Here is a 14,786-nt window from a genome sequence, read left to right as displayed (position 1 = left end):
GTATGTGTATCCACGTACCAGCATCTCTTGTAACAGAGAAATTCCACATATGATTGTGACTATTGGTGGACTGAAGGAGAAAAGTAAAATGAGGAAAGTAGATATCTAGCCTCTGGCTTTCTCCAGTGTTGGGTCTCTAGTGACAAGAAACATATTCTCATAATTCTGCTTAGAATGAAAACAGTAACAAATACAAATGAGAGTTACAAATATGTAATGTATAAAGGATAAAACTCATAGAGGATAAAAATTACTTAAGCCCAGCCAGAGTAGCTCAGTTGGTTGGGTGTCATTCTGTACATCAAAGGGTTGCTCATTTGATTCCCAGTTGGGGACACATACCTGGGTTGTGGGTTCGATCACCAGTCAGGGAGTTTAAAGATGTACAGACGGCAACTGACCAATCTCTCTCCCTCTCTCTCTCTCTTACTCTCTTTCTCTCTCTCCCTCTCTCTCTCTCCCTCTCTCCTGTCCCCCTTTTCTCTCTCTCCCTCTTTTTGTCCCTCCCTCCCTCTCGTCCTCTGGAGAGGATTAAAAAAAATTACTTGATCTATGATATAATTTTAAAATATAGAAAAAAGCAAATAATGTAATCAACAACAAAATAATGCTACATTTACCAGATAAAATACTGGGTAGCAAATAAACTTGATTTCAAAAAAATATTCAATGACATGTAAATTCAGAGCATGCACATAGCATGATCCCAAGTAGAGTCTGCGTGTCTGTCTGTGCAAAAAAGAACCATAAAGAAAATTTCACCAAAGCACACATTTTTAAAAACCTAGATGGTGCCGAAACCGGTTTGGCTCAGTGGATAGAGTCAGATGCAGACTGAAAGGTCCCAGGTTTGATTCCTGTCAAGGGCATGTATAATACCTTGGTTGTGGGCACATCCCCAATAGGGGGTATGCAAGAGGCAGTTGATGGATGTTTCTCATGGATGTTTCTAACTCTCTATCCCTCTCTCTTCCTCTCTGTAAAAACTCAATAAAATATATATTTTTTAAAAAGCTAGTTGGTAAGATTACATGTAAATTATATCATCCTTAAAAATGCCCTGCATTTTTCACAATGAAATTCTATTGTTTTATAATTTTTAAGTGTTCCCTTTTAAACACACAACTATTTTGCCGAAACCAGTTTGGCTCAGTGGATAGAGCGTTGGTCTGCAGACTTAAAGGTCCCAGGTTCAATTCAGGTCAGGGGCATGTACCTTGGTTGCGGGCATATCCCCGGTGTGGGGTGTGATGGAGGCAGCTGGTGGATGTCTCTCTCTCATTGATGTTTCTAGCTCTCTATCTCTCTCCTCTCTCTTCCTCTCTGTAAAATATTAATAAAATATATTTTTAAAAGCATAAACACAAAACTATTTTTAAACCTATAATTTCAGAATTTATAGAAATGAATAGTCAGTAAAATTATATTATTCTTTCACTAATAAATGAAAATAAATGTTTTATTATGTTTGCATTGGGTTTAGAAAAACAATTTAATGTCTATCATTTTCTTTATACCATTTTTCTCATTGCTTTTATACTTGCCCAAAATACTATATGTATTGTTCATGAAATATCCATACTTATAAAAAGTAAGGACAGAGAGTATATGCAGAATATAAACAGAATACTTTATCAAATAATGTTTTCTTAATTTTAGGCACCAGCTTTATCAAAACTATTATGTAAACATGTTCAAAATTAAAATCAATCTTTCAATACTTATACAACAGAATTACCTGAAAAGCTCTAAAAAAAATGGCAGTGTCATTAATAAACTCATACCTGTGTTAATGAAGTCTTTTTTAATTAAATCAGATATGGGTCTGTATAGATAAGTCAATTTTTATGACTTGCTGAGCCAAAATGATTTAATTATACACTAACTTTATCAATGACTCACAGATTCCAGTAAAACCAATAAAATATATTTCTAATAGAATAAACAACATTATGAGTTTTGAAGTAAACACTAGAAGAATATAAAATTTAATATTAATAAGATCATTTTAGAACAAAAGAAGAAACCAAACAATTTTCCTTTAAAATTTTAAGCAACAGGTATAATAAATTTTAATGATACTATAAATGGAATAAAATTCTATCTGAACACTATCATGAGGGCTTTTTCTCTAGTAAGAAGCTCATAATAAAGTCTTAACTGCATATGTAAAAATTCTGTGGGTTGCACAATACTTGTTCTCTTTGTCATGTAAAATTGAAAAATAACACTTGATGCTAAAGCAAAATCAGATGTTGGAAAAAATGTATTTTATTACCACATATCACCACTGAATACATGAGAAAAATATGCTAAAGTTAGTTATTCAGTACATTTATATAGACAGCATCTTCTACTACTAATTAAGCCTGCCAGAACTAAAACTGTATATGAATTTTGATTCAGTTTTAACATTTCTTAGTTTACCAAGTAATAACATGACAAGAAACAAAGATCTAAACCAAAGTACGCAAATTAGTAGCAAGACATTTAAAAAAAAAAAAAAAAAAAAAGGGAAAGTGTGTGTTAGTGGCATAAGTAGCATCATATATTTATGTTAGGGATGGGCCTGCAAGAATAAGGTTTTGTTAAGTAAACAAGAAAGGCTTCCCTTTTGATTACAGCAGGGACCCATCACAAACCCCTTCAACTCATAAGACCCCATTTATCAAGATCATTACATTGCTCAAATCATAATTTCTGGGCTATAAGTCCTAGGGCCTTTTTTCACTGAAAATGTATTTTTATCTTGTGTTCTTGTTTTTATTCCCCCCAATCAGGCCAACACACACACACACACACACACACACACACACACACACACAGTGTGTCCTATATAATAAAGAGGTAATATTCAAATTGACCATCACGCCCTTGCACAAGATGGCTGTCATAAGATGGCCAGCAGGGGTGGGCAGTTGTGGGCGATCAGGCCAGCAGGGGAGGGTAGTTAGGGATGATCAGGCCAACAGGGGAGGGCAGTTGGGGGCAACCAGGCCTACAGGAGAGGACAGTTGGGGACAACAGGGCCTGCAAGGGAGAGAAGTTAGGGGCAACCAGGTTGGCAGGGGAGGGCAGTTAGGGGTTACCGGACCGGCAGGGGAGGCCAGTGGGGACAACCAGGCCGACAGGGAAGGGCAGTTGGGGGTGACCGGGATTGCAGGGGAGGGAGGGCAGTTGTGGGGGACTGAACCTGCAGGGGAGAGCAGTTAGGGGCGACCAGGCCAGCAGGGGAGGATAGTTAGGGGTGACCAGGCCAATAGGAGAGGACAGTTAGGGGCAACCATGGGCGCAACCAGGCCTGCAGGGGAGGGCAGTTGGGGGCAATCCGGCCTGCAGGGGAGCAGTTAGGTATCAATCAGGCTGGCAAAAGAGTGGTTAGAGGGTGATAAGGCTGGCAGGCAGTTGAGCGGTTGGGAGCCAGCAATCCCAAATTGTGAGAGGGATGTCCAACTGCCAGTATTGGGCCTAAACTGGCAGTCGGACATCCCCTGTGGGGTTCCAGATTGGAGAGGGAGCAAACTGGACTGAGGGACACACACTCTTCAGTGCACAAATTTCATGCACTGGGTCTCTAGTGTGTGTGTGTGTGTGTATATATATATATATATATATATATATATATATATATATCTTGGTTATCTGAATTTCTTTATCTACATATATATATGATTATGTATGGATGTGCATACACAGATACCTCTTTATCCACAATTTACTTATAAATTACCTACTGCATGTCTGGCTCTATACCTTATCTCGGGATGCATAAACAACCAAGATTTGGTTCCTGTCCCAAACAGAAAACTGCCCACTAGTTTGGTTTGTTTAACATACGTGGCTTCAATATCACTTGCTGATAGGACTCTTCAGATGGGTACCTCTTTTGTAGACCATCTGTCTCAAGTGATTCAACAACGTCTGATTCTAAACTCCCAAAAGCACAGTTCTGCAGTAATTCTGATTCCAGCTCCCTGGCTCTTAACAACCTAACACACAATTAGAGGAACCATGGTCAGTCAATCAGTGCTTGCTAAGTGGCTAATTGTTTGGTTAAACCATTAAATGGTATATATTTAAAAACAATAACAAAATAAAGCAGCTAATAATTGATAGCTTATCCTATATAATAAAGACGTAATATGCAAATGGTCATTACACCATGAAGCGTAATGACCAACTGTAACAACTGACCGACCGTGTAATGACCGGATCACAGATCAGCAGGGGGGTGGGGCAGCAAGCTATACAAGTAGGCAGTGGAAAGCTACAAAAGGGGGCAGGGCAGCAAGCAATTGTAGGGGGTGGAGGCAGAGGGAGCTACAGGAGGGCAGGGCAGCCAGCAGAGAGCCACAGGAGGGCAGGGCAGCAAGCTATGAAGAGGGAGCATGGGGGGCGGGGGGAGGGAGGGGCGGCGGGGGAGCTACAGGAGGGCTGAACAGTGGGCAGAGAACTACTAAAGGGCTGCAGTGAGCTACTGGTGCAAGGATTCATGCACTGGGCTACTAGTATCAGATAATCTGCCAAGCATTTTACTAGTATACACATTTTCACGTTTGAATCCATAGCAGATGTATTATTATACCTGTTTTAAGGATGTTTTGTAAAAGTAAGACTGATTTTTAAGCAACTTTCCTACAGCCACATAGCTAGAAAATGATTTATACTCCAAGTTCCCTTCATAGCCACTAATGCTATACCACCTCTCAAAGACAAAGGCCCTGTGTCTTTTCTGTATCCTAGCCTCAGCATCCAGAAAAATGCCTATCACATACCAGATGCTCAATACCCAGCAGTAGAATACAATCATTAACTCTTGGGACTCTGAGGGGAATGTTTCATTTATATGTCATAATGCATATCTGCCTGAAACATAACAAATGGAATCAGTGAAGAAACATTTATTTTAACCAGAACAAGTAAGCTTTACATTTTCAACATATCAAAATTTTCACCATTTATTAAATGCAAATAAATAAATATAAAAGATGTTAACACATCTTCTGGCTAAAATTCCAATTATGAAAAAGTTTGGAAAATTTCAGTTATCACCACAGCAACTACACCCTGCCAATAGATACATTAAATATGTATGAACAGTAGACATAATCAAAATAAAGAATGACTCAAGAACTAAATTGCAGTGGTTGTCAAGATTGTAGGCCTAAATTTAGTGAGTTAGTTCATTTAATCATAAATTGCAAACAAATTTATATTTTATTTCCTTGATTTTAACAATTACTAGAAAATTAGTACATACCTACACACATATGATATAGGAAATTTTGCAAACAACAAAAAAAGGGAAAAACAACAAATCATTAAGAAACTTGCTTCCTTAAAGTTTATGAAGTTTTATGACACCCACCTAGTGACAGTCCATCATAGATTCCAGTTACCCTTATAAAACAGACCGTGCATTGTTTCCCAAAGTGTGGTACACGTACCCCCAAAGGTACGGGAAGAGTTTGGTGGGGGTATGCACTGCACCATGCTTAGCTGCACCTAATTCTATGTTCTCTTGAGTACGTAGGGTACTCAAAATTACGAAAATTATAGAAGGGGTACACATATGTCAAAAGTTTGGGAAACAATGAAGTAGAGGATCCATCTGACTTGTTTATTCTATTCTGCCTTATCTTATTGTACATACTTTAATGTCTTTTTCACATTTGACTTCTGTCACCTTCAAATGAAAATCCTTTTAGGAAATTGGTGTAAGAAACAGAAACCAAATTTAAATATTCTGGCTTTAATTCTTAGTTGACTTTTTGCCACAAAAGTAGTGACACTATTCTACCCAATGTCTGATGTAGCAGAGACTCCAAATCAACTTAATACATCTACAGCTATATAGTGAGCCTGCTGGGGATGTTCCAAGGTTACCAATCCTCACAGCTTCATTCAGCCTCTGCAAGTACAAAAAGGAGCATAATAGTATTGATTTCCTAAAATTACTATGAGTATTAAAAGTGTCGAGCATCTGGTGAGTAATTAGCTATTTTATTTTGAGCTGCAATTTCTTCATAGGTTAGATTAGAGGATGGATAGAATCTAACCCAAAGAATTGTGAGAATTAAGCACACATATTAAATCAGTTATTTGCTTTACTATCTTGCCTCTAAACTACTCCATTTTAAGATCCAGAAGAAATTTAAAATCAAATGTATTAGATCACTGGTTTGTTCAAAGAATAAAAATGACAGCAATCACAGTTTATTGAAACTTCTATAATAGTTTATGGCACCAATACAACTGTCCTATGCAGGACTACAATTAACATTTATTAAAGCATAAAATATGTTCTAGAAGAAATACTAGAAGAAATTCAGATAAGTCTTTTAAGTTAGAATTCAATCACATTCTTACCTTTTCTTCTAGGTTATCCTTCAAACTCTGATATTTTAGCTTTAGTTTTTTGTTCTCATTTTCATTCTGGTTTAATTCTTCAGTCAGCCTGTCACACTGTAATTTTAACTTCTCGAGCTGACAAAGATGGACTTTGGCGATATTCTTATCTTCTAAGCTTTCTGCCTGAGAAAAAGAGGAGAAAAGAGAAAGTCCACTGGCCACAGCAAAACTGTACACCAAACAAGTTACACATTATATCAGCAGGCAAACACTTCCGGTTGTGGCTATCTCTAAGAGTCCCTATACCCACGGAACAAAAGAAATGCTCTTTGCATCTATTCAATCACTTCTTAGCACTCACTGGGCATTAACTTAGTGAAAAGTACTGGGCTCGGTGCTGACAGTAACAGATATGAAGAGTAAAAGAGACAGATGCCAAAATCAATTTATACAACAATGAATGAGAAATCCTTAGTAAAGGTGTAGGTGGAGTATTATGACAACTCAAAGGACACTAACTCTGTTGGGAAAGGAAGGAGTTACTTGAAAAGTGTCCCAAGTGGGAAGTACTATGAGCTACTATTACTGACTGATGAGTTTTTCGTTTATACTGGTAAATGGAGCTTGACAACATTCCTATTCAACCTAAACCTCCTGACTCCTGATTTTGGTGAAAGAACTGTGTACTTTTTGTAGTAATTATTAATACCTCTCCTGTAGGACTAAAAAGATTATAACTGCAGCAGCCAAGAAACTACAAGTAACTTAATATGAAGAAGAAGAAAAAAGTTACCAGTGATTATTTCAGTATCAACACTGTAATAAAGTACCTGGTTTTTCATCTTTAATTGCAATATAACAGAATCAGCTTTTAAAAATTAGGAATAATGCATTCCATGTATGAAATTCAATAAAAATGTCCCGTGTATGTAAACTTACAGACTTTTAAAATAACAATATAAACACTAGATATCATGCACTATTCTAAGATATTTTGTGTAGCTTCATTTCGTTCTCACAACCTGACCAGGAGGTACTATTATTTCCATTTTGGAAATTGAAGCACAGAGACACCAATAACCTGCCCCAGGGTAGTAGTGATTAAGTGCACAGTCAGAATTTGAACCCAAGAATTCTCTCCAACATCCATGCTTTCAACTTCTCTACCACGCTGCTTTTCTACAGGTACATACACCACAAGGTTTCAAAACCAGCTGGATGCAGCTTGCAATATTAACTGGTCACACCCACTAGTAACTACATATAGTCTATTTATATAGAATTTAGTGCCTAACATATACGTGGGTTTTTTTTATAATTTGTTATATCTTTTTGATTAGTTATAGAGGAACACAATTATTGAAAGCAATTTCCTGGAACAAGTTTTGTGAATTTTAGACAAAATTTAAATTTTATTCAGCCCACAGAATTTACCTAAAATTTTATGCCCCTTGAAATCAATAAAGGAATTGAGTTTTTGTGAGGAATCATGTATTCATAACCCAAAATAAATTTACAAAATAAAGTCTCTCATCAGGAAAAGTGGTCAATTATGACTTGAAGTTGCAGTAGAAGGCTTTGGCTTTTCTTTATGTCTATTAAAAGTGGAGGTACAGAAGGTTCCCCTAAAGCCAGGGGGTGTTGGAGCTGGCTCACAGTGGCTATCAAGAACCAACTGTGCTCATCTCTTCCCAACTCTGTCCCTCTCCTGTGATGTCTTGTTTGATAGCTTGAAATCAGCCAAAGGAAGTATTTATACCACTGAACTTGGGAAATGTTACAAATCAGGTTTCTTCCTTCCCCTCCAGAGAGTCTATTTTAAAACATTTATCAGCACACTAATGCCTAAGTTTGACTAAGAACTAGCTCCTTGTTGAGGTTTTATTATTATAGCTTATAAGGCAATGGCACACTCACAAAAATCCTGTGATAAAGACATTACTGTTCCCATTTTTTTTAATTAAGTGCAAAATGGTTAAGTATGTTGACCAAAATCATATGGCCAACAAATGGCAAATATATAGAACTCCAATTCTTGGTCTTTTAATTCCAAAAAAAAGGCTCTACAAAATTTTTTTGTTGTTGTTGAAGTCATAATGAAGTAGTAACCCAATATTCTGTAATTAACAGCAGCTACATTGTTTCATTAAAATATTTTACATTTAATTTTAAAAATAGGCATGAGAAGAGTATTTCTAGATAGAGAACTATAATTTGTGCAGTGGAAAAATAGGGGTGAAATACCAGCACTTATTAGACTCAGAAAAAGTAATAAAGCTGAAAGATAACAAAATATAACATTTATAGAGATACTATCCAAAGCACTCTTGTACATAATTGAGTTTATTAAATATTCTGTGATATTATCAACTTTTAATTAATATAAGTAAGCAAAAGTATAAGGTTATTTTAATGAAATAGCATGAGGTGAAGGTTGTTCCTTATGGGTAACTTATTCAGTTGAAAAGCAAAGTGCGAGGCTCACAGAAACTCAGGTTCTCCTTTTAAGCTCTTGTGTTACTTTTGTGCCACATTAAAGAGTAGCTGCAACACCCCTCAGAATATTTCTAAATTACATATTCTTTACATACAGTTAATTTTCAAAGTTTATTGTCTTCTCGTTATACGAACACAAAGTACTTCCTAAAGAAAAGATGAGGAAATTAGTTTTCCCCCATTCCAGGGAGAAATCCAAACCATAAATATCACAAAGCAATTCAGGACCAAGTCCTCTGATTTCCAACTTTTAAACAATTTGACCCATCAGCTGGTGTGGCTCAATGGTTGAGCATTGACTTATGAACCAGGAGTTCACAGTTTGATTCCTTGGTCAGATATATGCCCAGGATGAGGGCTCAAACTCCAGTAGGGGGCGTGTGGGAGGCATCCAATCAATGATTCTAGCTCATCATTGATGTTTCTTATAGGGAGTAGCTATAGGGTTAAGCCTTGGACTGACCTGTGGCAGGGCCACAAACAAGTCCCAGCTTGGAGGACAGAGCCCTCCTAGCATAATTAAGCTTGACCTTATAGTCCTCCCTTAGCTAATGGGCTGAGGGAGGTGCAACAAGTGCTGCCAAAACAAGGTGAAACTTGAAAGAACATTGTAAACATGTTGACCATTTCCCTTGTTTTATGTGCTCTTACTATAAAATAAAGCTTTGACTTACCTGCTGCATCACTGTGTCCTCATCCAGGCACAAGTGAACCTACCTAGCCCCAACTGTATTCTCTTATCTGTCTTCTTTAGTCCTTCACCGCCCCTCCTCAGGTTCACCCCTGGCCATGCTAGATGCAATTCAGTTTCTATCTCTCCCTTCCTCTCTGAAATCAATAAAAGTATATTTAAAAAAATTTTTGACCCAACATCCATTAAATATCTTCGGTTTGTCTCAAATATTATTAAACAATGTAAAACTCAAAGGCTAACACGGGCCAAATAAATAAGGTTTAAGTTTATGTGGGCCACAAAAAACAAAAGCTTCAATTTTCACAGAAACGTAGGTTTATTTTGAAAAGTATAGTATATAAAAAAGAACAAGAGCAATGGTAAAATTAATGTTTTCTTCCTGCCACTTGGAATTTCTTCTCTTCCTACTTTGGGGATAATCTTGTTCACAGTGATTATTTTCAAAACTGACCCAAGGTGAATGTCAGTAATTCTGGATCTGACTGGAGACTTATTTCCTTTCATGATTGTAAGTAACTGCTCACACCGTTATATTGGCTGGGCTGCACAAAAATATTCATTGCGGGCCAGATACAGCCCGTGGGCCGTGAGTTTGACATGCTTGATGTAAAGAGATACAAAAAATGGCTAAGACCAAATTAACTATATGTGCTCATAAGACTTATGAGCACAGGCGTACACACAAACACACACAAATATATATAAGGCAGACTAAATGTGCTTGCTATTCTATACAACAAAGAGCTATAAAAACACAGAGGATTGGAAATTCATCCCAACTTCAATGAATCCATAGAAGAGATTAACAATTAACTGGTCCTTGAAGGATTAGGCCGCCTTATAGGAAAGGACCATCCTGGAAAGAACCATTTCTCAAGCTATGACCTAACAAGTCACTATATACCTATCCTCATTAGAAACCCTGCCTTCCTTTGAGATTCACATCAACTCTCCCTTCCCTGAGGGCAACAGCTGATTGACCAGTCATTCCTTCTGGCATGTGATCAATTGTTGCCTTCACAATAGAATCATAAATACCCAAATATCTATCCAACAAACTAACATCAAAGTTATCTGACCTGTTGTATTACAATCACCTTCATCCACATCCCACAATAGCAACCAACTGCATTATTACACCTTGGGCTTTAACTCTGAAAATCTAAAATCTAACAAAAATTCCTGACCAAATAAGCAACCTACAATTGTAGATTCCTATCCTTCCACTCTCATTCCTTTGCCCATGATACTTCTTCACCAACGTTAGCTACATCAGTGCATGACATGCTCCCAGACTAGCCTCATGCAGTTTTTATCAGTCTTCACAGCAGTTTACATTTGCCACTCATAAATTACTTACTGCCCTGCTGCCCTGCTGCTCTGCTCTACTTCAGAGGGAGGAAAGAAACTGGTTAGCATTCACATCAATAAGCTCAGACTATGAGCTAACTCAATCTTACTGGTTTCTTTCAAAACCTTTAGAGGAAGATATATCCTGTCTCCTGTTTATCTGACCTCCTGACATCTCCTCCTGGACCTTCTCCACCAATCTCTCACAAACAGAATAAAATCTTTTAGTTCTTCTTTTAGCCTGTGTGCCACTCTTGACTATACCTTTCTTAAAATGTTCTATCTGAATTTCTACTCTCTTCTGGTTCTCCTCCTCTCTTTCATATGTTCTTTTATTTTTATTTGCCAAGCATCTTTCTCAATTTTCCCCTTAAACAGTGATGTTCTAGGGTTTTCATCCTCTTCCTTCTCCTTGCTGACCTCATCCAAATCCCATGATTTCAATGACCACCAATGGGTTACTGGCTGTAAACATTTTGTTTTAATCTCAAGTTCCTCCTCAACATCTAACCTATTATGTACTGACTATTCTACCTAGACTTTCATGGTTAGCCTTAGGTTCCCTTCTTCCTAACTCAACATGAATTTTGTATTGTTCTCTCCAAATCTGTTCTGTCAGTATTATCTATCTTGACAAATAGCCTCGTTCTCCACCTAGTCTCCTGAGTCCATACCTAGACATCCTTAAGAATAAACCTTTTCCAGTACAGCAATGTAGTTAAGAAATAGGCACTTTACCTGGGTTCAAATCCTGTCTCAACTACTTTCCACCTTGGGCAAATTACTTAACTTCCCTTATCTCAATTTCCTGAACAGAGAGAAAATAATACCATACAGTATGCAGGAATATTAAATTAACACATGTAAAGTTCTTATAGTAATATCTGGCACAAACTAAGTGCTAAAAAAAATGTCTTCTACACATTTTATTATGATTGTCATAGCTAATCAATTAATATAGAATCCATCTTTTACTTTTAAGACCAGCTCTTCTTCATATCTCTTGACAAGTGTTCATTCCAATAAAGACTGATTAAAAATAAATAACATGCAATATATATGATGATTAGCATCTTGGAGGGAAAAAAATGAAGGAGAGAGAAGGGATAGACTTATACTCCTGACAATCATGTTATGAAGTTATTTAGCTGCTGCATGGTGAAATGCTAATACCATTAGACTTGGAAGCATTTCCCCAAAGGCAAGAACTCACCTATGCATTTACTCAGGCACCTTTGATTTGGAAAAGAAAGGGTAAATCTCAAAAGCCTTAGGTTTACACAGCCCATAAGCTATCCACTTTAGTTACCATACTAATAAGGGCTGTGGTTATAGCTTCTATAGCCTTGGTAAGTCTTTGCCTTTTATATTTTAGGAGGTCATAAATGTTGAATGAGGGCACGTTTCAAACTCACAACTTACTGCCACCTCTGCCTTTTTCTAAACTCCCCAAATAGCTAATGGTTCCTTTTAAAAGGCTTCAGTGCTCTGAAAGAGGTGCTCCCAGGTGGCTGCTGTAACTCATTTCAACCTGGCCGAACAGCCATGGATAAGCCTCTTTATTGTTCATTTCAGCTTCCCATCAATGCTTAGGGATACAGAATGATCTCTACAAGTTTACGCCCTATTAACTTCATGAGCCACCAGAAGAATTCCTTCAGTACCATCAGATAATTCAGCACATGTACCTTAAGTGTCCTGATATGATTTTCGGCTTCACTCTTCTCTTTCTTGAAGTGCTTCATGAGCTCCTGGACGTTTTGTTCATGTTTAGTTCTCACACTCTGCAGTGAGGACGTGAGATCTGCCAGCTCCCGCTGGTGCACATCTCGTTCCAGCTTTAACTGGGTGATGATTGTAGCCGTTTCTTCATCTCTAGATTTCGCCTGTGTCTTGAGGTCAGAAATGTTCTTAAGCACTTCCTTCCTGGCTCTCTGTTCCTCGGCCAATTTATTAGCCAGCTCTGCCCGGATGGCACTCAAGTTCTTGATGGCCTCTTGCATCTCCAGAAGCTGAGTTTTGTCCTTGGCCTGGCTCTTCCTTAGTTCTGAAATTTCTTCCTCCAAGTGAGCTTTCTCCACTTTCAGTTGGCTCTGAACCTTATTCTGCTTTTGGATTTCAGAGTTTAGCCTATGGATGGTGTCCAGGGAATCCTTGACTTCTAGTTCAAGGTCAGCTTGATGAGCCTTCACGTCACTTAGCTTCTGCTCCTTACAGTGAAGCTCTTCCTCCTGAAGGGCACGCTTGGTTAGGACCTCGTTCAATTCCTTTCGAAGGTTCTCTATTTGTTGTAATGCCACATAAAGCTGGCTTTTCAATTCATCCTTTTCTTTTAAGATCTACCAAGTTAAAAATACAAAACAAATTACTATAAAATTCACCATAGAAAATAATAAAATAAAGTCAGCATAGACAATGCCAGAAAACAAAATAAAGTTTAGTTCACAAAGAATATTTATTTTTGATTTTTTTCTTAAAAATATTTAGCCTAGAAAAAGAGAAAGCGTACAATTATTCTGAAGTATCACCACATTGAAATATGTTTCAGATTTTCATTACCAAAACATCAATCCTTGCTCATACATAATTATTTAAATGTAAGATAGTTGATCAAAAGAATCAGGAAAGAAAAAGGCTCCTATTATAATTTATCAGAGGCTGAAATAATATAGTATAGCTTATTTAAAATAACAATGATTTGCATTCCAATGCCATACTTTAAAAAAGGGAAAACTTCAAACTGATATAGAAAATATAAGATAGCACATAGATATAATCTAAGAAAGGTAATGGTATCAGCAGCCATTATTAACAAAATAATGTCAATAGTGACAAGAAACACAACAGTATATAACTAGGAGTCTTGAGGTCCCTTAAAGGTAGAAATGAGATTAGTTTAAGATTGAGAGATGTTAGGAGGGATCTCAAGAGAAAAGGCAAGGGACCAGACAGCCATCACCTTCTGCCAGCCTCATTAGGGGAGTTGGGGTATACTTGAGGGACAGAGATCAAGAACTAGCCTTCTAATCCTCACCAATCATCAATGCAAATAAGAGAGCCAGCAGCGAAGGAAGCAGAAATTGCCACAAACATACCTCCGACATTGGCACTAAGGACAATATCTGTACCTGCTTACTGATGCCAACCATAGCTCAAACCCAGAAAAAAATTAAAAGTCTCATTTCAGAATTTGAAACAATGAATTAAAATGCAAATACTGTTCCTGGAAAGAGGTCCTGGCCCTTAGTGGTTCTGCCTAGGGCTAACCAGTAGTGTGTAGATTCTTGATTTTCTGCAGGAAAAATTTTCACAACAGGAGTCCAGGTGAATTTTTTTTAATTAATTTTTTTATTGATTTCAAAGAGGAAGGGAGAGGGAGATAAGAATCATTGATCGGCTACCTCCTGCATGCCCCAAACTGGGAATTGAGCCTGCAACCCAGGTATGTGCCCTGACAGGGAATTGAGATGCTCAATTACAGAGCCACACCAGACTGGCCAGGTGAGTTTTAAAGGACATTTATTAAAACTGGGGACAGTGAACAAAGAAGGGCTAGAAAAACAGGAGAGGTACTAGGTGGGGAAATGGGCCTAGAGTGGGTGGCTTGGCTTTGGTTCACTAAATCAGAGAAAAGGGGGACCTTAGGGATGGAAGGGGGTGGGAGAGAAGGGGTGTCCCAGGATAAACTGCTAGGGTTTCTTAGAGTTTAGAAGACGCAGGCCTGTGGGGAAGAAAGAGGGAGAAGTAGGGAATGGGGAGGGTGTGCTCCATGGAGGGAGAGCCCAAGCTGGGACCTTTTGAAGAGGTTTAAAGGCTGGGCGTTTAGGGGAGGTCTTCAGGGAGGATCTTAATAGAATATTCATTAGTTTTATGCTGATGTGCCAAAATGAGATTT

The 14,786-nt window shown here is 37.8% G+C and overlaps 1 protein-coding gene across 15 annotated transcripts in view; it reads right to left on the bottom strand.

Annotated features, from left to right (window-relative positions):
* CEP128 (centrosomal protein 128) overlaps positions 1-14,786 on the bottom strand; it is a 319,695-nt gene that overhangs the window by 195,911 nt on the left and 108,998 nt on the right. For all 15 annotated transcript variants that reach the window (XM_036429922.2, XM_045575777.1, XM_045575837.1 and 12 more), the window contains 2 exons: positions 12,580-13,230; positions 6,370-6,534 (listed from right to left, as the gene is read on the bottom strand). In XM_036429922.2, coding sequence (XP_036285815.1) covers positions 6,370-6,534; positions 12,580-13,230 — 816 coding nt within the window. The remainder of the gene's footprint in view (positions 1-6,369; positions 6,535-12,579; positions 13,231-14,786) is intronic.

This window comes from Pipistrellus kuhlii, unplaced genomic scaffold (assembly GCF_014108245.1).
Source record: "Pipistrellus kuhlii isolate mPipKuh1 unplaced genomic scaffold, mPipKuh1.p scaffold_m20_p_1, whole genome shotgun sequence".
NCBI lineage: Eukaryota > Metazoa > Chordata > Mammalia > Chiroptera > Vespertilionidae > Pipistrellus > Pipistrellus kuhlii.
The sequence above is the reverse complement of the archived record's forward strand: the minus strand, read 5'-3'. Positions and strand labels throughout refer to the sequence as shown.